At 43.9% G+C, this 25,377-nt stretch overlaps 6 protein-coding genes and 1 long non-coding RNA gene across 7 annotated transcripts; 5 read left to right on the top strand and 2 right to left on the bottom strand.

The window, feature by feature from the left end:
* Positions 1 to 2,203: 2,203 nt before the first annotated feature.
* On the top strand, positions 2,204 to 5,497 carry LOC108151123 (carbonic anhydrase 2). Its single transcript, XM_017279543.2, has 4 exons — positions 2,204 to 2,580; positions 3,892 to 4,367; positions 4,428 to 4,655; positions 4,727 to 5,497. The coding sequence occupies exons 1-4, from the start codon at positions 2,526 to 2,528 to the stop codon at positions 4,973 to 4,975; spliced, it is 1,008 nt and encodes a 335-aa protein (XP_017135032.1). The 5' UTR covers positions 2,204 to 2,525; the 3' UTR covers positions 4,976 to 5,497.
* Positions 5,498 to 9,288: 3,791 nt separating this feature from the next.
* On the top strand, positions 9,289 to 10,626 carry LOC108151125 (inositol oxygenase). Its single transcript, XM_017279545.2, has 4 exons — positions 9,289 to 9,399; positions 9,467 to 9,641; positions 9,713 to 10,289; positions 10,356 to 10,626. The coding sequence occupies exons 1-4, from the start codon at positions 9,382 to 9,384 to the stop codon at positions 10,462 to 10,464; spliced, it is 879 nt and encodes a 292-aa protein (XP_017135034.1). The 5' UTR covers positions 9,289 to 9,381; the 3' UTR covers positions 10,465 to 10,626.
* A 1,070-nt stretch (positions 10,627 to 11,696) lies between these two features.
* Positions 11,697 to 13,491, top strand: LOC108151117 (esterase-5C). The gene is made up of 2 exons (XM_017279535.2): positions 11,697 to 13,100; positions 13,161 to 13,491. Exons 1-2 carry the CDS (start codon positions 11,711 to 11,713, stop codon positions 13,406 to 13,408), a joined length of 1,638 nt encoding a protein of 545 aa, XP_017135024.1. The 5' UTR covers positions 11,697 to 11,710; the 3' UTR covers positions 13,409 to 13,491.
* Positions 13,492 to 14,175: 684 nt separating this feature from the next.
* Positions 14,176 to 15,973, top strand: LOC108151116 (esterase-5B). Its single transcript, XM_017279533.2, has 2 exons — positions 14,176 to 15,602; positions 15,658 to 15,973. The coding sequence occupies exons 1-2, from the start codon at positions 14,213 to 14,215 to the stop codon at positions 15,903 to 15,905; spliced, it is 1,638 nt and encodes a 545-aa protein (XP_017135022.1). The 5' UTR covers positions 14,176 to 14,212; the 3' UTR covers positions 15,906 to 15,973.
* A 1,401-nt stretch (positions 15,974 to 17,374) lies between these two features.
* On the top strand, positions 17,375 to 19,227 carry LOC117185731 (esterase-5A). The gene is made up of 2 exons (XM_033387035.1): positions 17,375 to 18,804; positions 18,861 to 19,227. Exons 1-2 carry the CDS (start codon positions 17,406 to 17,408, stop codon positions 19,106 to 19,108), a joined length of 1,647 nt encoding a protein of 548 aa, XP_033242926.1. The 5' UTR covers positions 17,375 to 17,405; the 3' UTR covers positions 19,109 to 19,227.
* Positions 19,096 to 20,442, bottom strand: LOC108151121 (THO complex subunit 6). Its single transcript, XM_017279541.2, has 2 exons — positions 20,247 to 20,442; positions 19,096 to 20,192 (listed from the first exon to the last, which is right to left on the bottom strand). Exons 1-2 carry the CDS (start codon positions 20,357 to 20,359, stop codon positions 19,247 to 19,249), a joined length of 1,059 nt encoding a protein of 352 aa, XP_017135030.1. The 5' UTR covers positions 20,360 to 20,442; the 3' UTR covers positions 19,096 to 19,246.
* A 1,417-nt stretch (positions 20,443 to 21,859) lies between these two features.
* LOC108150937 lies at positions 21,860 to 22,479 on the bottom strand. Its single transcript, XR_001774701.2, has 3 exons — positions 22,278 to 22,479; positions 22,130 to 22,189; positions 21,860 to 22,052 (listed from the first exon to the last, which is right to left on the bottom strand). It is a non-coding gene; the product is annotated as an uncharacterized LOC108150937 (long non-coding RNA).
* Between the last annotated feature and the right edge of the window lie 2,898 nt (positions 22,480 to 25,377).

Here is a 25,377-nt window from a genome sequence, read left to right as displayed (position 1 = left end):
GCTTTGTAATCAGTGGGCAAATGAAAGCAAAAAACCAAAAAGCAAAAAGTTTCGCATTCAACACACATTTTACCCCCATTACCAACAGACATTCGTCGTGTGCCGTCTTCCCGGGGTTAGATATTAAAAGTTCTACTTTGTGGCACCGAATTATAAAACATTTACGCATTCACCGCAGGCTACCGTCAGTATATACATATATATATATATATGTATGTATGTACATGTGAACGTTAATATATTTTATTTCCAGTGAAGAACTCAAAGGCAGAAAAAAGCACTTACTCTCTCCCTCTCTAAGCCCCAGTCCAAGCCCAAGCCCAAACCCCAAACAAAGTAATTAGAGACCTGCTCAAAAAATGAGAATACAAAAAGAGTCTACTATTAAAATGCGGGCACAAGCGTAAGTGTTCTCTAGGAAACTTTTCCAGATTGTAAATAGATTGTAGGTCGTGTTTGTGCGCGGAACCAGACATTATGCTCTCGCTTGACATATCTTGGAGGTCGTTTTAATAAACGCCCTCCTCACGCCCCAGTACATCAGAGTTTACTACAATGAAAGTGCCAAAATGGAAAAGTTTCCACTGCCAAAACGCGAGAGATTCAAGACTCGAGCATCAAGATGAGTCAATCCGGTGAGTGGGTCAACCGAAAAATTCCCCTCAGATCAGAGCAAATTATACATAGACAATCGTCTGAGTCGACACGAAGCCATATGGAAACACCATTAGGCATGCGATCGGTTGTCGAATCGGTAATAAAAATAGTTTATTGATCGATTCAAACTGCAATGAAAGGCAGTCTAAATTGTTAATGTTTAATGCCCGGGGAAAATGCAAACAGGCCGCACCACACTGTACTGCACTGCACTGCACCGATTACCATGCAATAGTAATTCCATTAAGCATGCATACTACATTTCAATTGCATTGCGATTTGTGGCTGCGACATGTGATGCCAAGATAAACAGCAAAGCAATCAACCTAAGTATCGCCCAGATATACTGTTCATATGGAAATGTGTAGTACTCGTGTGTAGTACAGCTCCATAAACATGAGATAAGCTCTCACGACCCGACCCCGTCAATGATCAGAGAAGAGACTTGGTGGTGTGGTACATGTACTAGTTTCGCAACCCCGTCCACTCGAGAGCCCACTCTCTCCCGAAAGTCGCTTCCCACAATCGCGCTCGTGCACTATTGGCATTTGGCATCCGACTTTTCAGTCTTGGCTTTCGCCACCAGCTGTCCCCGACTCTGTCATCACCATTATCAACATCGTCTTCGTCTTCGTCATCGAACTTGGCGTTCGACACTTACTTCCCCTCCCCTCACGCACACAATTAGTCATTCGCAAGGAAAGAAGTTCGTCTTTCGCCTCATCGAATAGTGCACACACTTTGTTTTCTATAAATGTTGTATACTCGCTCAATATTGTAATACTCGACTACAGTGGGATTCTCTACATGGTTTTCGATTTAGCCTGGACCATATATTTCCACACGATGTGTTGGATATTCCTTAGCATTTGGATTTTCATTATGTCTTCTATCTGCATCGATTATGCCCTCTATCGTAGAGTTATTAACTTGCTTAAACATGGCAATGCTGTAATGCAGCGAGAGAGGTGAGTGCAAAAGAGCAAGAGTAGAAATAACGGAATACTTCCAATGTGAGGGCTTACTCGAGCATACCCCGCATTCAAAGTGGGTATGTTCTACTAGCAAAATACAATGCAACAGTTAATAGGTATATTCGTTTCGAATGGTAACGTTTCTGTAATTAAAAATCAGAACAGAGGATCTCCAGCTCAAAATAAATACTGCAGTAGGGAATATATATAAAAACAGAACATAGGATATCACACGATGCATACGCTGGGATATCTGTGTGTAGAGTGTGGAAGGAGAGCAAACACCGAAAATCATACCGTTCCTGTAATATATTTCAAGAACAGCCAGTCAGATGGACTCCGTCGCAGCGTAGGGCAGCGCAGCAGTGGCAAACCATTTGAATTTTCGTCTTCCCTTTTGATTACCCACAGAAACTTGCCCCACACTCGCCTGTCGCTGAGAGCAGGGGCTGGGGCAGGGGCAGGGCAGGGGATGGGGCAGGTAGCGGAGCGGACATTGCGTCGATGCCCAAGTGGAACTCTCATGACCACGGGCCGATTGGGGATTCAATTGAAGGGGAATTGGAAGTACCAGTGGGCCACATCGAGCAGAAAGAGAGGACAACAGAAGCAATCAGCACCAGCCAAGCTCTGGCTAACTGATATAAGTTTAGGCACCGCTCCGGCCCTAACCGCAGTTGTGTGACCGCACTTGGCGGGTGAGCACGAACAGACAGCAGACAGCAGACAATAGACACAAATACCGTCGGAAAGCCGCAAGATTTCTCGATTGGCAGCAGGCCTTAAACAGTTACAATAATTTACAAGGTGACAAGCGCAGTGCCCCGCCAGCCCAACAGCCCGACAACCCGATAAGGCGTCAAGTGTCTCTCAGAAGTGAATCGAATCGAAACCATGTGGAGGTGTAATGTTAGTGCTGCAGTGGGCTTTGCCCTGATCTTGGCCTATGGTGAGCAAACCAGCAAATAACACACAGAATACTCAATTGCGTTAATTAAACATATCAATTGAGCACTTGGTGTCTTGGCAATTTAGTTATACAAATATTTGAGCAATTCCCCGAGAAGTGATATCCCAAGACTAACTAATGAATGAATGAATGAATGAATGAATAAATAAGTGCACTCCGAACTGGTGCGTCTCGGCATATGTGTACTAACTCGCTTTACGGGCAAACATTTAACTAAACACCGTACTGTACTACTCGTATGATTCCAAAAATTAATTGTGCCTAACGATTATCTCCATGATATATCAAATCAAGGCGGTTGAACTCAAAGTTTGAAGTCTTTATGACTGGCACATCGTCAGAAGTCTGGGACATGTCTGCGATACGACATTCAATTTATGTCTACCGTCTTGCTGACTGTCACCTGACTGATCTTTAACCTTCTGATTGTTCTAGTCGATGCCTCACCATTAATCACGCATGATTTCCGATTGCCCTCGGCGCACTTTTTCAATTTTCCATGTGATCCACTTATTCTATGCTATTTAATTTAATTTCACCGCAATGTTTTGCTAATTTGTGGTTGAAAATACTAAAGAGGCCAGCTGGTCAAAATTAGTTCATAATTCACGTAAATTTGTAACTTGTCTAACACACCAACTACTAATGACAGCTAATTCAGTTTGAGCGTTCTGCTAATTTTGTTGGGATTTTTTGTTGCCCACAAATTAGTGGATAATATCGCAAACGCGTACAAAAATTATCTTCGGCTATTAATATGCAAATTTTATACATGACATATCATGTTTTTAAAGCTTCTCTAAGCTGAGAAACAGAGGAACAGTGAGACAGACAGGCAGACTGTTTTCACCCATTCCTATACTCGTAGATGGAATATTTCACGAAAAGTATTCCCGGCTGCGGAACTCAATAAACTTTACATGGATAATTGCTGCTCGATTAATGCTAATTAAATGTGCAATTACGTGTAGACCGATGTTTGATCTGGAAGCACCTGATGCCCTCTGACGACAGACGGAGTACAGCATGTGTGCCTTGACGCAAAGTGCGAATTGAGTTGAGTCTTTTGAGTGGTAGGACCAACATAAGGGTATTTTTAGCTTTCCCCGCGATCAAAAATAGTTGTCGCTTTAATAGATAGCTTGATCAAATAACGCATCTCAATCCAGACTGTCGGCAACGGCACAGACGATGTCACCGATACGTCGGCGAGTGCCAAAGCAATTAGCACCTGAGGGAGATCGATTAACAACAGTCTCGGCTTGCTTATTTTCCCCTCTCTTCCCGCAGCGTCGTCTGGCCTGGCTCAGGACTTTGGATATGGGGGGCAGCACGGCCCCGAGCACTGGAGCGAGGATTATAACCGCTGCAGTGGCAAACAGCAGAGCCCCATAAACATTGATTTGGTCAACGTTGAGGATAAAACGTATCCCACCCTGGAGTTCTTCAACACCATGGTGTCGCCGAAGGTCATGCACATATCGAACAACGGGCACACGGTGCTGGTGAGGATGACCTATGAGGAGGGCATGGAGCCGCGTGTCCGAGGCGGGCCACTCTCCGAGCAGTCACCCTTTACCGGATACCAGTTCGAGCAGTTCCACTTTCACTGGGGCGAGAACGACACGGTGGGCAGTGAGGATCTGATAGATAACCACGCCTACCCCGCGGAGCTGCATGTGGTGCTGCGGAATCTGGAGTACCCGAACTTTGAAAGCGCCCTCGGCAAGGATCACGGTCTTGCCGTGATGGCATTCTTCTTTCAGGTAAGGAGACTGGCAAGAGGTCAAATCGTATGCATGACCTACAAGTGTTTTTATATTTAGGTCAGAAAAGAGGGTACTGAGAGCTACGAGGATTTTACAAACCAGCTCACCAAGATTGGCAGGAAGGGCATGTCGGTTAACTTTACAAACCCAATGCCCCTGCGGGACTACCTCTCATGGGATCTCGTGAACTACTATACCTACGTAGGCTCGCTGACAACTCCGCCGTGCAGCGAGGATGTCACCTGGATTGACTTCATGGAGCCGATCGATATAACGGAGAAGCAGGTGGGTCAACCTAATCGCACAAAACTCTCTCCTGAATGACGATTATCCATTTCTTACGTATGTGCTCTCAGCTCAACGCCTTCCGCCAGCTAACAGCCAACGATGAGCACTTGAACAACAATTTCCGACCCATCCAGCCGCTCAACGATCGCAAGGTGTACAAAAGTGTGCTCGAGCCGATGCCATTACTCAATCTGAGTGCGATTCCTTTTGTGAACGTGGAAAATGCGGCCAACAGGAGGTCTTATTCCCCGGAAGTCCTTCTTAGCGGCTTTGGCCTTGTGGCGGCGCTAATAGCCTCAGCTTTCAGTGGCTTTTAATTGGAGCGCTGCGGCGGGGAACGAGACTTTTTTTATTAAATCCATTGCACGCTCCGCGGTTCTAATTAAGCGCCGTAATTTACATGTCCTGCTCGCTGCTCTGTTTGCTGCTCAAACAGAGCAACCACTAATTTTCTCGAGCCACTGCCGCTGCCGCTGCCGCTGCCGGTGCCTGCCGGCTGCCAGTTCAAGCCATCGTGTTACCCATCGTATTTATCAGTGGACGAACAAGCGACAAACCGACGAACGGACCAACGGACAAACTTTTAAACCAAAATGAACAGAAGCTTCAGCTCGCACGATATCCAGTCATGATTTATTCAGCACTCGTCGCAGCAGACGGGACTGTAAATTAGATCCGTCCATAGCGGGCCTTCAATACATAATGCTATTATTAATATGGTATTGCACATGTGATTTTAAACGCTTTATATTTGTGTACCCTAGCTTTTAACTTTGTAAACGTAAATCCATAATTAAATTTCGTTTTTTTTTTTTTTATTATTAAATACTCATCGTATATACTATTGTTCTCTTTAATTTGTCCACTTACTGAATTAAAACAGAATGAGTGTATAACAAAAAGCTTACAAAAATCAATGCAAGTACAAGTTTTTAATGCATACAAAATATATTAATTATTGCCGACTTTCGTGCAATATCGCTTTTAAATCATATTATGGGAAATTCATACTCAAAGGGTATAGTTTTCTTAATGCGAATTTCTCTTTAAATAGAGCTAAATTAGAGTCAACATACGAGGGCTGCTTTCGGGAATTGGCAATACTAATGCCAATGCGTATTATCGTGAGATGGAGGCATCCTTGCACTTTAGTTCCATTTCAATACATTCCATTTTGCATCAACACTTAGTTGTAAAAACCTTGTTACAAACCTTTGTTCTCGTTGGATACTCCATAATTTATCAATCGCTCAAAAGAAGGCTCGAGTCGATTGGAGTGAGAAAATGCTTAAAAAGTTCGACCGTGGTGCTACAAAGAAGTGATAGGTGATGAATCATGGATATATGCGTATGAGCCGGAAACTTAACAGCAATGGACCGTGGGGATGTTCCAAGACGAATCATTCCCCATCATGACAATGCGAGCTCTCACACATATCGACAATCAGGTGAATTTTTAAGCAGTCGAAACATCGAATTAATGACTCATCCGCCCTACAGTCATGACTTGGCACCCGATGACTTCTTTTTATTTCCTCACATCAAAAAAAAAAAAAACTGCGAGGTTAACGACTTACGAGCGCCGAAGAAGCCGTTGAAGAGCTCAAAACCCATGCTTTGGAGGTGTCTCAAGAGGAATGGAAAAACTTCTACGAACAATGGTGCGAACGAATGCAAAAGTGTATTGATCATCAGGGGGAATAAAGCCGTTTTCATTTACAAGTTATGGTTGTTATTTGCTATTCCCGAAAAATAAATAGCATCCCTCGTATACTACTTTTAAATATATTAAACTGTTGACTGGTGTCTGGCAATCGACGCACAGTCCAAACGGGAACGGGAACGGCTTTTGATGGATTTGGATTGAAAAACAGAGCTGATATCGAACGGGAATATTGGGGCAAAAAGAACAATTGAATCTATAAGTAATCGGAGGCTATGCTGGGGCTGAGGCTATAACAATTTTACACAGTTTTTACATGCATTTTTTACACTGCTAGAGCTCAAAAGTGCTGCACACTTTTTAGCTGTACAATAAAACATTTGCATACTGAACAAATTGGCCAAAACCGAAGAGGTTTAGATCGGAAATGCTGTTAAAGACTTGGGCTTGCATTTTGCAGCGTCATTTGCAGCTACTTTTTAGTGCTCCGCACTTTCTTCTGGCGGACCACACAGGTGAAGTGATGACAAATGAAAGCTTCCACCAGATGTTAAGGAGCTGAACCTTACTCTTCACCTGCTCATAGAAGGAGAGGTCTAAGGCGATACGCCCGTCCGCAGGACTGTTTTTCCATCTGTTACCCTTCTTTAAATCTAATAAACTGATACTATCCAATCATGAGTGTAAAATTTAAAAATGTTATATCACAGAATGAGTACAAACTGCAAATGTTTCGGTCCTGGCCCTGCGGTTCGAGTCAGTCCAGTGCCATTCGCCTGGAAGCCAATGTATGTCCATAAATACATACTTATTTGACGCATTCGACTGCCCGTATCAGCAGTATCACGAGGAGGAGGAGGACGAGGGTATTATTGCTTGGCTCGGTGACCCCAGCTGTCACTGGAATCTAATGAATTATGGCAAACATGTGCACAAATCTATCAGCAAAATATTACTTTTGAATAAAATTCGAAGAGTTTGTCTGGCGAAAGTCGAGCTCACGCAAGTGATTTATGAAAATGTCTCGTGGCCCGTAGTAGGGACGGTGGGGCATCGCAATGTTGCACTGGAGTGATCCACAGGGGACTTGGGCACCAGCCCTGCCATCTGTAGGCGGTGACTACTGTACTTGGAAAACGGATTGATCATCGTTGTTTGTCATTAGGCTCTATTTAGCGTCTGGCGGCTTTGTCCTTGTGCCCCTCGAACTTTACGTATGATCCCCGGGCTATATTTGGACGATTTTTGAAATTATAATGTCATTATTCATTATTAATTATTAATGGTCTGATAGGGAAAGAGAAATTGGACTTTATTAGCCTAGAACTTGGCCGGATGGCCTTCAACGAAGTAAGGCATATCTAGATGCAATTGACACAACTGGAAACCAAGGCACTGCTCCGAGTATAAATAAGGCAATTTTCCAGCGTGGACAGTTTCCGTTTAGTTTTTCCTTGCCTTCCGTACATTCCGTGCATTCCGAGCATTCCGTGATTGCATTCGAAGATCTTGCACGTCCGGACCTAATTGATGACTGCATCAGCATCACGGTCGGCGTCAAACACAATTATTATGAAACTTTTCCACTGCCTTCAAGCTTCCCCCAGCACTCTATACTATATGTGGGTACCTCTAATATTAGTTGATAAGCTTTATTGACAACCAACCACTCTCGATCGTTACATTCTGACCCCTGACGCTTCGGCGATGGTGACGAACTGTGATACTACGCCTCGTTGGAACATGAACAAGCCCCTCAAGCTCGGGCCCAGGTCCAGCCGAGACCCACATCCAAATCCAGCACAATCCGAGGCAACCAAAGTGGCTACGATCAGTCCGCCCATTCGTGGGCAGTGTGAAATCTCAAGTTTTAGTTCGCACTTGTGGCGTGTGTGAGCCCGGAGATCGGATCGGATGGGATCGACGTCATGTTTATAGGCGACTGATAACTTTTCTCAGGCAATCCCCCCCTTGATGGCACATTATTTCTGCGCTTGATGACTGTGTACCCAGATTGCTTGGCGTTGTTGCTACTTTTAGACGTCCGCATGGACGCTGGATCTGGGACGTTGGCTTTTGCCAATGCCTATGCCGCTTTCCTGGCGGTTGCTCAAGGTCGCAACGAGAGCTATCGGAGCTTGCTTTGGGGCTTCAGGCCTGACATTTGACCTACGCTTCTCAGAGGTAGGCATGGACTGGGATCGTGTTTAGCAGGCCTGTCAAATGCATAAAAGAAAGCATTCTCTTTCATCAAGTTTCAAACGGAAGTCAACTAAATATTACGATCATCGAATCCCAGTAAGTCCAAGTGAAAAAGGGTTTCCACTACTCCCACTACTAAATCTTTTATAAAAAAGAATAACAACCGATTGTACACTGCTCATATAATACATTCCTACACGAGGAATGATCTCTTGCGCACCGACCTTAACAATCGCTCAATCACGTTATTCAATGCAGTGGCCATGCACTTGCTCCAGATATCTGCGAGTACGAGGCGTCCTTGTGTATCCGGCATGTCGCGACGTAATCAGTCAAGTGCAGCACGCAGTTTATGCATTTGTTGCATGTGGGCCCAGTGGGGCGCCAGATAATCGGCGTGGGCGCGGGCGTGGGCGGCACAGAAGTCTGATAAAAATTATTGAAACCAACTGAAATATGAGGAAGGCTCGTGGCTTATCATTGCAGAGCCCTGCATCCCCCCCCCCCCCCCCCCCGCAGAGGAAAGAGAGAGCTCAGCTTCAGTCGGAGGTACGAGTGTTGATAGCCGAATGGGAGAGGAGAACGGAACTGAACTGTTGGCAACGGGACGGGGAGCAGACGGTTCTCGTGTTTTGAAAATAACAAAAGTACTATAAATCATTTTCGAATATAGTAGAAGAGAGGAGCGAGTACTATATAGAAGCGTTTTGATTGTGAATTCTGTTTAATTGCTAGTGGACGGCAGCCTATAAAAATGGACGGCCTGTCCGGCCACCGACTCAAAAGCGTTTCGGCGGTTCAATTGCTCAGAACTGTTTAACTTCTGGTCTAATATTCTAACGTTCGAATTTCTTCAATATGAGAATCCTGGCGGAGGTAAAACCTTTTCTATTCGAGGGAAACCGTGTTCCATATCTTATACGAAGCTGCATGTAATTCACAGAATCAGATCCACTTGCTGGATCCTTCGGAGCTGATGCGGCCAGAGCCCACGTTCTCCGACAAGAATCCCTCCAAGTTCCGGGACTACAGTGTGGACGAAACAGATCCGTTGAAGGAGCGCGTGCGTCAAACCTATCGTCAGATGCATCTGAATCAGACCGTGGACTTCGTCAAGGGTAAGTCGGATCAGTGTGTGTTTCAGCCGAATCTATAGTATGAATAATCGCTTCCTGCTCCCTCTCGACAGGTCGCCGGAATCACTGGCTGAAATTCAATACGATTCAAATGACGGTGCGCGAAGCTCTGGAGAAACTGAACGATCTGGTGGATGAATCCGATCCCGACCTGGATCTTCCAAACATCATACATGCCTTCCAGGCGGCCGAGCGGGCACGCGCCGAGTTTCCGCAACACGACTGGCTGCACTTGACGGCACTCATTCACGATCTGGGCAAGATCATGGCCTTCTACGGAGAGCCACAGTGGGCTGTTGTCGGTGACACGTTCGCTGTGGGCTGCCGCTGGGGCGACAGCATCGTCTATCGGGACGAGAGCTTTGTCGGAAATCCGGACGGTGCCAATCCCGCCTACAATACCGAGTATGGCATCTATAAGCCCAACTGTGGCGTGGACAACTTGCTCATGTCCTGGGGCCACGACGAGTACATGTACAGTGTGCTCAAGCACAACAGAACCAAGCTTCCCGACGTGGCCTGCAACATAATTCGCTTCCATTCGTTCTATCCGTGGCACAATGGTGGTGACTACAAGCACCTGGAGGCCCCCAAGGATGAGGAGACCAAGAAATGGGTGCTGATTTTCAAGTGAGTAGCACTGCTCTTTCCGTTTAACTCTTGTCTTTAATCGTAATCCATAATCCACCTTTGCAGTCGCTATGATCTGTACACCAAAAGCGAGGTAGTGCCTGACATCGAGGCTCTATGGCCTTATTACCAGACTCTGATCGACAAATATCTGCCAGGAGTCTTGGAGTTCTAAAAGTACCATAAGTAATGTAATCATATTAATACCTAAAGAAATTTAAATAGCTATTGTGAGTATATACTCATACTCATATCCGTTTTCATAAGTACGAGTATCCCTAAATGAATATCAAAAGTACTTACATACATATGACAATAAATACCCAAATCCTATAAAGGGCGGCGTTCTTATTAGGTTATATATAAATAATAATAAAATAATAAAAATAATAAAACCAAAGCAAAGATATTCTCCTTTCTGACCGTTCAGTGATGTAAAAATATTGTAAGTCTGTTTATCCTTCGTCAGGATATACCAGAGGCATTTACAAATTTTTCGATGAGACGAATATACTCTGCAAAGAAAAAGAAAGAAAAAATTTTACTTGAAACTGAGTTCAAATGAAAAATTTTAGGTATGCAGCAGGAAAACTCGTAACTATGGGAAGGTACTTCATTCAGTATCTCGATGTGTAGATTAATAGTACCTACTAAATAAATAAGGCCGTAAAGTCAATAAGTACTCAAATAAATATAACTGTTTAGGTAGAAACCTGCAATTTTCCAATACGAGAAACGCTCAATAGAAATATGGTGGACGCGAAAGATTCATAAATCACGCATTGTTTATATGTGATTTAATAATAATAGTGATGAAAGCACTTAAGCAAAGCCAAATCGAAATCTATAATTTTCTAGCTGCTCTCATTGTCTCCCGTTCCCTTGCTTTGTATACTCTTCCAAAGGGTACTCTACCAACGTATTCTTGATATTATATACATGGAAAGATACATACAAAAGATATATATCAATAGACGAAGATGGGAATCATCAATCATATTGGTAACCACACAGAATTTAATAGATCTTTGCACCCAATTTCACAAATTGTAGATCAGAGATTTGTTTACATTTTAGCTTTATATTTTTTGAATACACATAGTTATAGATTGCGTGTTTGACCTGTTATTATAATACCCTCCGAAAGGGTATGAAAATACAGATTTATAGGTTCAAATCAAGCGCTATAAGCTGCAGTGCATTTTAAAGGCAAATCAAAAGAATAATACGGGTATTCTATGGACAATATCCACCCACCTAGGCCAAACACGCGAAATTTCCTAATCCCATTGCGTGCAGTGGCCGATTGTGGGATGGCCCCCCCGAGATTGGTTGACCAGGTGGCGAGGCGCCGTCGAGCAATAAAAGCCGACACGACTTCCAATTCTCAAATCAGTTTCTGTGAAATCCGAAAGAGCACCATGTTGGCTGCCAGACTGATTATCCTGCTGAGTTTTTATTGGCTTAGCGCGTCCGCTATTGATCCTGCCGATCCGTTATTCGTGGATCTCCCACATGGCAAGATACGCGGACGCGATAACGGTTTCTATTACAGCTACGAGTCCCTTCCCTACGCTGAGCCCCCGGTCGGAGAACTAAGATTTGAAGCTCCCCAACCGTACAAGCAGCAGTGGACGGACACTTTCGATGCCACCCAACCACCAGTGACGTGCATGCAATGGAATCAGTTCATCTTCGGAGACAACAAGCTAGCAGGCGTTGAGGACTGTCTGACTGTTAGCATTTATAAGCCGAAGAATACCAGTCTGAGCAGCTTTCCCGTTGTCGCCCACATGCACGGGGGCGCATTCATGTTCGGCGAAGCCAGGCAAAATGGACACGAGAATATGATGCGCGAGGGAAAACTCATTCTCGTAAAGATAAGCTACCGCCTTGGCCCACTGGGATTTGCCAGCACTGGAGACGCCGGTTTGTCCGGAAACTTTGGACTGAAGGATCAGCGCCTGGCTCTGCTCTGGATCAAGCAGAACATTGCCAGCTTCGGTGGGGAACCAGATAACATTATAGTGGTAGGTCACTCCGCGGGCGGGGCATCCGTTCATCTGCAGATGCTACGTGAGGACTTTGCACAGGTGGCCAAGGCAGGAATTTCATTCGGAGGAAATGCAATGGATCCATGGGTCATCCATCGAAGTGCACGAGGCCGAACCTTTGAGCTGGGCCGCATTGTGGGCTGTGGACAGGCAAGCGACTCAATGGAACTGAAGAACTGCTTAAAATCGAAGCCCGCGGGTGAAATCGTCTCGGCTGTGCATAGCTTCCTAGTTTTTGCGTACGTTCCGTTTGCGCCTTTCGGTCCAGTTGTAGAATCGCCAGATGCACCAGAAGCCTTCATTAGCCAACATCCTGTGGATATTATTAAGAGCGGGAAGTTCGCACAAGTCCCTTGGGCTGTGACATACAACACCGAGGATGGTGGCTACAACGCAGCTGTGCTGCTGGAAAAACAGGCTTCATCTGGTCGGGAGCTAATTTTTGACCTTAACGATCACTGGTTTGACTGGGCTCCGTATTTGTTGTTCTACCGGGACTCCATGACGACCATCAAAGATATGGACGATTACTCCCGTAAACTGAGGCAGGAGTACCTGGGAGATCGGCGATTCAGTGTGGAAAGCTATTGGGACCTGCAGCGGCTTTTTACGGACGTTCTGTATAAAAATGCCACAGAGCTGGCATTAGATCTTTATCGAAAACACGGAAAGAGTCCGGTTTATGCATTTGTCTACGACAATCCGGCCAACACGGGAATTGGCCAGTTTTTTGCCAAGCGCACTGATGTTCACTTTGGTAGGGCTATGCTCAACAATTCATTTCTTCATAATACGTTCTAAAGCGAATATTTTACAGGAACAGTCCATGGGGATGAGTATTTCCTGATATTCGAAAACCTCGCAAGAGGTCCTGAGATGCGTTCAGACGAGGAAATAATTTCACGAAATTTCCTGAATATGATTAACGACTTTGTTCTCAGCGGTAACGGAACTATGACATTTGGAAACTGCGTTCTTCAGGATAATGTCGGCAGCAATAAACTTCAACTGCTTTCCATAACGAAAAATGGCTGCGAGAACCTGCAACTGGAGAGCTTTCCTTAATTATAATTGGTGCAATTAATACAAATAAAACATGCCTAATAGGGTGTAGCGCACCCGTTGGGTAATGATCAATTAAAATATTATATTTTCAAAACGAAACCAGTTAGACCGATAAGTCGAGCCTCTCTCCATGAGAGATAACCCGGATTATACTTTTGGTATAATTTCAGGCACGAAAGAAGAAAGGCTAGCTTTCGGAAGATGATTTAATAACACGCTCAAAAACATTAGTTCAGCTGCTCGATTGCGAGAGTGGGTGCCGTAACAAGAAAATAAAACAAGAGATAACGATACGCTAATGAGCCTCGACAATGGAATACCCTGTACTCCAATAAGCTTCTATATTTCCATTTCTGTGCTAGCGGGGGAGAGAGAAAGATGGTGCCCTCTCTATCAAGATACTTATCTCGCTAAGTGTGATTCTTTTCGTTACAAATATTTGTATAAGCTCATAATACCCTATGCAAACGTGTAGAAAATAGTTTGCAATGTTTACATCGATCTGATTGACTGCTGCAAATTTTGATAGGCAATTAATTCTTTATCCATTTATATATGTACATATGTATATACAAATGTGGGTATTCAATGCTCCCCATGAGTCTTGTCAAAGTCTAAGCCGAGCATGCGAAATCTCCTAATCTCACATAGCGTGCAGTGATCGATCGCTCGAGAGCTATCCCCCTGAGACTGGTTGGGCAGGTGGCGAGGCGCCGATAAGCCGATTGCTCGACAAGCAATATAAGTCGACACAGTTTCCACAGCTGAAAATAGTTTCTTTCAGATCACGACACAGTGAGCAACATGTACTGTGCGAAATTGATCCTCCTATTGGGTTGTTTTTGGATTAGTTCGTCCGCGTCTGATCCAGCTGATCCGCTGCTAGTGGATCTCCCCAATGGCAAGCTACGCGGACGCGATAACGGCAACTATTATAGCTACGAATCGCTTCCCTACGCTGAGCCCCCAGTCGGAGATCTAAGATTTGAAGCCCCGCAACCGTACAAGCAGCAGTGGACGGACACTTTCGATGCCACCCAACCACCAGTTCTGTGCATGCAGTGGGACCAGTTCATCCAGGGAGACGATAAGCTCGCTGGAAATGAGGACTGCCTGACGGTCAGCGTATATAGGCCGAAGAATAGCAGTCGGAACAGCTTTCCCGTTGTGGCCCAAATACATGGAGGTGCCTTCATGTTCGGCGGAGCCAGTCAAAACGGCCATGAGAACTTTATGCGCGAGGGAAATCTTATTCTCGTGAAGATAAGCTACCGCCTTGGTCCACTGGGATTCGTGAGCACTGGTGACGCGGATTTGTCCGGAAACTTTGGACTGAAGGATCAGCGCCTGGCTCTGCTCTGGATCAAGCAGAACATTGCCAGCTTCGGTGGGGAGCCAGAGAACATTCTAGTTATAGGTCACTCCGCGGGCGGTGGATCCGTTCATCTGCAGGTGCTACGTGAGGACTTCAGCAAGGTGGCTAAAGCAGCAATTTCATTTAGTGGCAATGCTTTGGACCCCTGGGTGGTCCAGCAAGGAGGACGTGGACGGGCCTTTGAGCTGGGCCGCATTGTGGGCTGTGGACAGGCAAGCGACTCCGTGACTCTCAAGAAATGTTTGAAGTCCAAGCCAGCGAGTGAAATAGTCTCGGCGGTACGGAACTTCCTCGTGTTCGCATATGTGCCGTTTACGCCTTTCGGTCCTGTCGTAGAATCGCCAGATGCACCAGAAGCCTTCATTAGCCAGCATCCAATCGATATTATTAAGAGCGGAAAGTTTGCACAAGTCCCTTGGGCTGTGACGTATACCACGGAAGATGGTGGGTACAACGCCGCTCTGTTGCTGGAAAAACAGGCGTCTTCTGGTCGGGAGTTGATTGTGGATCTCAATGATCGGTGGTTTGACTGGGCTCCGTATTTGTTGTTCTACCGGGACTCCATGACGACTATCAAAGATATGGACGATTACTCTCGTAAACTGAGGCAGGAGTATCTGGGAGATCGACGCTTCAGTGTGGAAAGCTATTGGGACCTGCAGCGCCTTTTTACGGACGTTCTGTTTAAAAACAGCACGGAGATTTCTTTGGATCTCCATCGCAAACACGGAAAGAGTCCAGTTTACACATTTGTCTACGACAATCCCGCCAACACAGGAATCGGCCAAGGGTTGGCAAAGCGCACTGACATTAATTTTGGTAGGCCTTTTGTGTGGAGAGGAGAGAGCCTTTTTAAACACGGATTCTTTTACAGGAACGGTGCATGGTGATGACTATTTCTTGATATTCGAAAATATCGTTCGAGAGCCTCAATTGCGATCAGATGAGGAAATAATTTCACGAAATTTCCTGAAGATGCTGAATGACTTTGTACTGAGCGAAAATGGTACTCTTGCATTTGGAACTTGCGTATTCCAGGATAATGTAGGCAGCAGCAAACTCCAACTGCTTTCCATAACCCGAAACGGGTGCGAGAACCTGGAACTTGAGAGCTTTCCGTAATAAAATTTGAAAAATTGTACATATTTATTTTAAAATACATTTTGGACGACTTTCGTTTAAACTGCAAACCGTCCCTTGATGACTGATACCCGGTAATCAGCTTTTCTATGAACAAAGTCAAAATACGGGAGGTACGATTACGATTATCAGTAGGTGGGAAGAAGAGAGGTGACCCGCTCTTTTAATGTACATGAGGAACATGAACGCATGAAAGAATATGAAAAAGAGAGAGACAGAGGGAGTGAGATCAAAAGATCGAGAGAGAGAGAAAGAGCGCGATGCGGATGAGTTAACCAAGAATGGGTTGACTTTTATAGACATTCCGGCTGAAATGATGATTTGATCGCCACTAGATTCGAGAATCTGGTAGATAAGATCACTTTTTATAATTGTGCAGTTACTATTTTCTCAAATCTTTAAAGTTATTGCTGCACAGCTTGAAACAATCCTTATCTAGTGCGATAATACCATAGACCCCTCACAATCCTGCTGATCTAGCTGCATCGCTGTATATCTAGCTCTCTGGGAACTATGTGACAGATTAGAAAAACAACGGACATGGGTGAATCGCCTGCATTTTAGCTGTTACTACACATTCACGAATTTAATATACCCTTGTAATCTATGAGTACCGGGTACACTTACTCGTGGCTTACTTTGGGTTGGGAATCGAACAGCCAAAGGCGACTGCAGTTCCGCAGACGTCACAGAGCGGCCGCTTCAGTCATATGGAATTAATTGTTCCGCCACATTGATTTAGTTTTTGTTTAAGCCGATTCTGATACTACACTTGAATGCACATCGACATGATATTGTATCAGCTGTAGAATTGATACAGCAGCTGGCACTGCTAATGGTTGTGGAAAAACATGATCCCACTGGTCAGCGGACTGGACTACTGGCAGCATCAACAAGCAAAATATATCGGTTACCGATGGAAATCTTACCATGGGAAAGGAAATGGAGCGGGAAACCGCTGTTCATGTTGTTTTGGTACTTGATGACAACTAATTGTGCAATAAACACAGCTGTAAGTATTCGTTTACACTTTTGTTAATTGATTTCAATTATTTTCTTCATAATTTACAAATAAATGTGTTAACCGTATCCCTTTATCATACTGCAGTCTCTCCTATAAGATACATATGTTAAGCCTCGGGCTCGGGCCTACTAAACATTCGTTTTCAATGCCATCTGTTCAAATACAGATTATAAATCCGGTTTTGCATTTAGCAGAAAAAAATATATTCTGGATGTCCCGCTGCAGGGTATATGAACCTCGGCGTGTTACCTTTCATGGATTTCCTTCATAACTTATATGTATTTATAAATATGCGTACAAATATACGCGAAATGCCGATTACTTTACAGGCATACATATTAAACCCGAAATATTTGAATGACGAGTCTGGTAATTAAGCGATTTGTTCAGGCACAATGCGACTATAAAGACAGGTGATGCCCAGCGGTTTGGCGCAGTTTGATTTCGGATTATTCAACATGCACCTTGTGAGATGGCTGATCTGCTTGATACAGCTATGGATACAATTAGGAGCGGCTGGATCAGTCACCCTACTAGATCCTTTGCTAATTGAGATCCCCAACGGCAAACTACGCGGACGCGACAACGGCCACTATTACAGCTATGAGGCGATTCCCTATGCTGAGCCCCCGACTGGAGAGCTTAGATTTGAAGTTCCGAAACCTTACAAGCAGCAGTGGACAAACACTTTCGATGCCACCCAACCGCCAGTGCTGTGCATGCAGTGGAATCAGTTCATAAATGGAACCAATAAGCTACTTGGCGTTGAAGACTGTCTGACCGTGAGCGTGTATAGGCCGAAAAATAGCAGTCGAAATAACTTCCCTGTCGTTGCAAATCTGCATGGCGGCGCCTTTATGTTCGGCGGACCCAGCCAATACGGACACGAAAACATTATGCGCGAAGGCAGTGTCATACTCGTAACTATAGGATACCGCCTTGGGCCGTTGGGATTCGTGAGCACTGGTGACGCGGATTTGTCCGGAAACTTTGGACTGAAGGATCAGCGCCTGGCTCTGCTCTGGATCAAGCAGAACATTGCCAGCTTCGGTGGGGAACCAGAGAACATTCTAGTGGTAGGTCACTCCGCGGGCGCTGCATCCGTTCATCTGCATATGCTACGTGAGGACTTCAGCAAGGTGGCTAAAGCAGCAATTTCATTCAGTGGCAATGCTCTGGACCCCTGGGTGATCCAGCAAGGATTACGTGGACGGACCTTTGAGCTGGGCCGCATTGTGGGCTGTGGACAGGCAAGCGACTCCGTGACCCTCAAGAAATGTTTGAAGTCCAGGCCAGCGAGTGAAATAGTCTCGGCGGTCCAGAGCTTCCTCGTGTTTTCATATGTGCCGTTTACGCCTTTCGGTCCAGCTATAGAATCGCCAGATGCACCAGAAGCCTTTATTACCAAACATCCTATCGATATTATTAAGAGCGGAAAGTTTTCCCAAGTCCCTTGGGCTGTGACGTATACCACGGAGGATGGTGGCTACAACGCCGCTCTTTTGCTGGAAAAACAGGCGTCTTCTGGTCGGGAGTTGATTGTGGATCTCAATGACCGGTGGTTTGACTGGGCTCCGTATTTGTTGTTCTACCGGGACTCCATGACGACTATCAAAGATATGGACGATTACTCTCGTAAACTGAGGCAGGAGTATCTGGGAGATCGACGCTTCAGTGTGGAAAGCTATTGGGACGTACAACGGATGTTCACAGACCTCTTGTTTAAAAACAGCGTGACGGTTTCTGTGGATCTGCATAGAAAATACGGAAAGAGTCCAGTCTATGCTTTTGTGTACGACAATCCTGCTGAAGTTGGAGTTGGTCAAATTCTATCTGGGCGCAATGATGTATACTTTGGTACGTTCGATTTCAACTTTTGGAAAACTCTTTGCAATTTTTTCATTTGACAACAGGTACGGTTCACGGCGACGACGTCTTCCTCATATTCAACGTTTCGTTCGTGCCAACAAATCGTCGTCCAGACGAACAAATTATTTCCCGCAATTTTATAAAGATGCTGGAGTACTTTGCTCTTAGCACCAACGACACGATGGCATACGGAGACTGTGTGTTCCAGAATAATGTTGGTAGTAAACACATGCAACTGCTGTCAATAACACGAGACGGTTGCGAGAACAAGCAACTTAATTGTTTTATATAGAGATGTTTAATATTCTTTTAGAAGACCAGCAGCCTACCGTTTTCAAAATCTTGATCTTGAGCTTTTGGAATGCCCTTCGAAATAAAAATAAATCGGTTAAGCTGGTCATTTTCATATAATCGTATAATTATTAAATTATTACGCAGCTGCACAGTTGAATGATTCGATCTCCTCGAACTCCTCTTCGTCGCCTTCCTCTGCGTCTTCCTCTCCTTCCACATTGCCATACAAGTCGATTTTTCTGTCTAGAAAACGAAAATCTTTCAGGATATGCAGCCTGTTGCTGAATCCAGCGATGGACATAATCTTCATCGGTGTCGTTTGCCACACTATAGAATAACATGCAGTGTGCTCCACCGGAATATTTGCCTGCAGCGCTCCATTCAAGGTGTAGGAATGCACATGATTGTGTTCGCCGCCGATGAACACACCGTCATCCACAAAGTCGCACACATGCACACCTCCAGGAAAGTCCAAAACGCAGGTGGAACCCAAAGACCGCAAGTGGAAGATCGATGCTCGTGGACCTCCGCCACACAGCAACCAGTCGTCATTGACCGCAACAGAACCGATCCATTTTCCCCAATCGGGGCGATGCAGCTTTGGTGTTTTATACGGTTCTATCATTGACGTTTGTTCCATTTGCTTTGTAGTCCAGACTCGTACTGTCCCATCCTCTGCCCCCGAGAAGATTTGCCCGTTCGAGTTGCCAACCACAGAGTGCACATAGTCTGTGTGCCCGCGATAGTCGCGCTCCACTCGTCCATCTTCGAGACTTATTTGATAAATTATTCCGTCTCCACAACCAGCGAACAGGGTGTCGGTGTCTGGGCTCAACCACAACGAATTCACGTCCGGCACTTCCACGGCATCTGCTTGCATCGGTATTTTAACCTCCCATAAGCGGTTTGTACTCAACTTTTCGTCATCTTCGTTCCACTGCAGCCCATAGACGACACCGACGGTCCCGACTATCAGAAAGTCTCGTCGAAAGGCTAGGCAATTGATTTCCAAAGCACTACCTTGCGGAAAGATTTTGAGCTTGCTTGGGGGCTCCTCTGTGCCCTTTTCCAGTTCTTTCAAGCTGCAAAAGGAGTGTCAATGATACGATGGATACAATGTGCCACACAAATTTTACCTGAGTACAAATATATCACCAAAAAGATTGCCCGAAAACAGGTACTGCTGTGACGAAGATAAAGCCTGAGACAGCACATTGTTGTACGCTCGTTTCAGATCGGTTTCCTTCATTTTTGTGGATTAAAATGCAGGATATTGTTTTTTTATATTTTTGCCGGCTTCTGTTTATTTGTTGAGTATATCGATAAGAAACGATTAGCCCACTTAAGCCCCCTTTATTTAACAAGTTAAATGACTTGAGGTAAATGCCAAAAAATATTAACGATTGCGAATTCGTCTTGTAGATCTATGCCATCTTTCATTTGAACTTAAAAAAAACACGATATCTTTCACATGAACTGCGCTAAAAAAAATCAATTTTCATTACTTTCGGTGGAATATTAAAATACCCCCTTGGTTTAAAATGGGCTAATCGTTCTCCGTCAAGGATTAGAAACCATACTGCTCAATTTTGATGTTTCGTTGAATATTATTAGCTAGATAGAACTTTTAGCCATACCCACATAATTTTATCCGATTAATGAATCTATTTTCTACAAGACAGATTAAATTTAAGTATTCATCTTTATTGCATTGCTTATAAAATAAGGTTTAAGCAAAACAATAATTTCCACTAAATTCATTTCTTCACATGGTAACTACACGCTAACTACACATTTGCTACATATTAACTCCATCTATATGCAAAATCGCCACTTGAAAGGAAATGTGTACGGTTTTGGCCGTTTGTTTTTCAAATAAGCCCCATAGAAGCGCCAGTGTGAAAAACCTGCTTCTGTCGATACCAGTGCTGCCAATATCTACCTTTTTCAAACTAAAATACTGGAAATTGAATTCAGTGGGCAGCGGGAATTCTAGATTTGTTTGTTTCAGGGTGGCTTTTATATTTTTTCCTTAAGGTGTCACTCGATTGGTTGATTATCGAGTATAAAAATAAAAAGTTGTGTAGCCCTATTTAAAAATGTCTTAACTTTTTTAGTCAATCTAGCTTGATTTTACTACAAAATATTGACAGCAGTCCTACGCGCTGCTGTGAATGTCAAGTTTTGCCATTCCCACGAAACCTAAGCTCTTGTTCGGATTCTCTGTGCTATCACATTTTAGGCGCGATATTCAAACTCAGGAAATATTTATTTGAAATTTGAAGAAGTCACCCAACTGGTTTCGAAGTTCACTTAATTATTTCGATTTAAGGAAATATATTAAATGGTAATTGTAATCAGCCGCTCAAAATCACTCGGTGGCGCTCACAATTTGCATCTGGTATAAATAATTGTATTTTCCATGCACATGTCTGATTTAGGATGCTTTAAATTATGGAAGGACAGATACATATTCAAATAATTGTACTTAAGGCAAAATGTTTATTTACGGGTTTTACACATTAATTGCATTCCCGAATACCTTACAAGTCCAGAAATCGGAATTTGTACGGAATGGTCTTATTAACTTTAACCCGAGTTCGACGGCACCGCATAAGTGATATTGTTATTTGCATTGTCACAATGAGCACGCGGTAAGTTGAGAAAGTCCAGTCTACAGACAGTCAATGCTTTATTCATCGTTTTAAAAATATTGGTATTAATTTATACAAACAAACAGTGACGTTTCAGCTATGTTTAGATCAGGTAATAATTCGGCTTAGATGGAGAACCGCAGTAGGGAACGGAGCTGTGAATCATGCGATGGAAGAAAGCCCCATGTGACGTCAAGTCGTAAGCCTAAAGCCTGGTGCGCGTGCTGATGTTCATGTTTGTTTTGTCTAAGTATACGATGATTGCCTTGCCCACTTATGATTTGTTTTCTGAAAAGGTAGTTTCAAATTATATTACCTCAGCATCAGGTTTCTTTTGTTCAAACAATAGTTATGCCATATCATACCTTGTATGTCTTTAGCTCTGCTAAGAAGCTAAGATTATACTGTGATACCCCGCTTTGTATCTGGGAATTTATGAAACAGAACTGGATATTATGTTGTTGCAAATATTGGTTTAGGCTTCAGGATCTATCCATGTATATACATATGTACCTCCTGTGATCAAGGGGTATGCGGTAGTCGCGCCGTATTAAGTTAGCATCACACTGGTTTAGTTATACGTTTCTGTGGTATTGGCAAGTGTGTTGTGGAGGCTGTTGTTTTCGAATGTTCTAATTTATATGCAAATGCCAAATGGGTTATTAATGTCGAGACAGTCAATTTATAATTAATTATTTCGGCGCCAATATGCCGCTCGTCGTCCCCGACAACATAATTCACATATTCAATGCTTAAACAAAAATTCCTAAGTTCCAGAATTCCTAGAATTACCACTAGAACTTCTTTTGGGGGTAGCATAGTTTGAGGTGGAATTTAAGTTTGAGTTTGAGTTTGAAATGCGGTTTTCCAGCTCCATCAATTCTTTATGTGTTGGCAAAACACATCAAGTTTTATGGGCGGCTTCAGCTGCGCTTCATTTGGCTGAATATTAATGCTATGCAAATTTAATTTGACAACTTGACGTATTATGCGAATTGGAAATGAGATTCGCAGCATCGGAAATTCATTTAAACGGTTTGTTTTGACGACTTTCTTAAAGTTTTGATAGGCTCTTAGCACGTATGTTTTTGTTTTTTGTTTTTTTTGGGAAACCCGATGGTGGCGACGGAACTGCACCGGGAACTACTTTACCCTCCCATATACAGATACAGATACAGATACTATGAGGTTTATTATACTTGCGATCCGACCCCGTCTGGATAACTGGCGCCAATGGGTTTCTTTGCATTTGGCTAACGGCGACCAAGCGTTCAAGCGATCAAGCGATCAAGCGATCATCTTTCTTTCTTGGCTAATGATAAATGCTTTGATGAATGTCAGTAAAATTTGTTTGCTACACAACGTCATGGGAATTTGTTATTGTGTGCTGGCGCCGATTTGGCCCAGTATTTTGTTTTTTTGGGAATTCCCATCGCCATAAATTTCTTCGACAACTTGTTTCTTGGCTTCCCAGCTTCTCTTTCTTCTTTCTTTTCATCTTCGGTCCGGCCAATTCTGTTTTCTGTTAGGTCGTCAGCATAAAATGAAGTCCAACCGGATCTAGTTTGCCTATACCGCTTAAGAAGCTAAGACTTGAGATCCCGCCTGTCGCCTACCCGCCACCAACTGCCACTCTCCAAAATGGGGGCAGGGCAGGGCAGGGGAGAGAAACTTTTACTGCCGGCGAAAAGTTGTGGGGCGACTACTGGTTCTACGCCGTTGCATATTAAATGCTCATTCGCTGGAACATTAATTAAATTGAATTGTAAGACCCGTGCAAAATAAATGGTGTTGGGGCTGACGTCAATGAACGATTTGTTATGCCCGTCCCGATACCCAATCACTTGGTCAATGCACCCTCCGTCCGTCCAATTAGATATGTAGGTGTCCCGCCTCCACTGCCACTACAGCCTCCCATCCGCTTTCTAGCAGAGCAGTCTCCGAATACACCGAATACTCCGAATACCGTCAAGGTCAGCTACTTTCTCGTGCAAGGTAAGCAACATTCATGGCGCCAGAGCCCCAAGCCGCTGAACTTTGTCGACAAAAACAACGATTTTCGGGTGTTCCCGAGAGCTGATTTGCATTAATTAACATATCGTATTCCCGATCGATAAATTCAGATTTGATTTCGAATAAATCTTGCCGGTTCTTGCAGTAATACTCACATAAACGTAGCAATCGCTGAAAAATGAAATATGCATTCAGTTTGGGCACTAAAACTTAAATTGGTTCGAAAAGCTGAAAAGCTTATTTTTATGGAACAATTTTGATGGATGTGAACCTGTTCAATAAACTTTGATGATGTGCTGAAAACTAATTGGAAGATTAGATAGCCCAATCCGCCGGAGACACCACCCAGAACGGGAAGCTACATATATATGTATACTCGTGCTCGTGTTCGTGGTGGCGCAGACACGTGCTACTGCCGGGATTTTCAGGGACGGGCCCGCAAAAAGTACACGTTCAAAGCTGTATTGTATAATGAATTTTCGCACCTTTATGTCCAATTAATTTTATTATTGTTTGGTATTTATAAATTTGCACCTGCGAATTGGCAATGTAAACATTCCGATCAATTTTCTTCTTTAATGAAACCTGCGAATCCGGGATGCTCTATCAACCAAGGTCTACACTACAGCATGTGGACCTGCCTTGAGAACTTTTGCGCACATCCCTGCTCGGAGCTCAGTCGAAAACAAAGCCATTTCGTCAGAGATTCTTACAAGTCGACTGCTAATTGGTAAATAAAGTTAATGCGATCGACAATCGACAATGTTTTCATCAACAAAAATTCCAAGTTGGCGCCACACAAATTAACTCCCATTATAAATATGTATCTGTTTTCGATCTGCGATCTACTTACGAGTAGTTTGTGGCAGACAACAGGAAAATTTGAAGGAAAACGCCATAGAATGGGATAAAAACAAAAACACTGATTGAGTCAGAATTGTTGTTATTCCGATCTGGAACGTAATCTACATAATAAAATGTTTATAATAAACAGACAACGAATCTTGATTCATCACAGTTCGACTTAAATTCGCCCGAAAGTTTCGCTGGAAATTAGCAGCATTTTTGGACTTTGAGGCGTAAATGAATAACTTATTAATACAAATTCTAATGGCGCCAGTGAATCAAAGAAAAAACACACACAAAAAAAAACCTATCTGGAGTCCCCGTTGTTTACAGGCCGCGCCGCCCCGAAAATGTATGTGAGAAGACGAATATGCAATAAAGATGCGCAAAAGCAACTTTCAAAAAAATTCCACCTTTTCATTTGAATGAAACATTTTCAACTGAACAGAATAAAACCGAATCGAATAGAACGAGCAGAAAAGAACAGACCAGAGGAAAAAGACAAACAAAACTAGTCTTTTAATCAGAATTCCAAAATTGTTTATACATAATTAAAATCGTATTTGTCACCCCAATTCACTTCTCCGGCAGGGGCTGGGGCTGGGTCTGGGTCGGGGTCTGGACCAGAGCCTAGGTCTCTCGTCTCCGCTCAGCTGGAATACCTGTTCTATTGTCTGTCGCTTTGGCTCACATTTTCTCTTTCCATTTCATAATTTTAAGCTCTCTTTTCGTGGAATCCTTCGCAGATCGCAGA

The sequence above is a fragment of the Drosophila miranda genome, chromosome XR, assembly GCF_003369915.1.
Source record: "Drosophila miranda strain MSH22 chromosome XR, D.miranda_PacBio2.1, whole genome shotgun sequence".
Taxonomy (NCBI): domain Eukaryota; kingdom Metazoa; phylum Arthropoda; class Insecta; order Diptera; family Drosophilidae; genus Drosophila; species Drosophila miranda.
The sequence above is the reverse complement of the archived record's forward strand: the minus strand, read 5'-3'. Positions and strand labels throughout refer to the sequence as shown.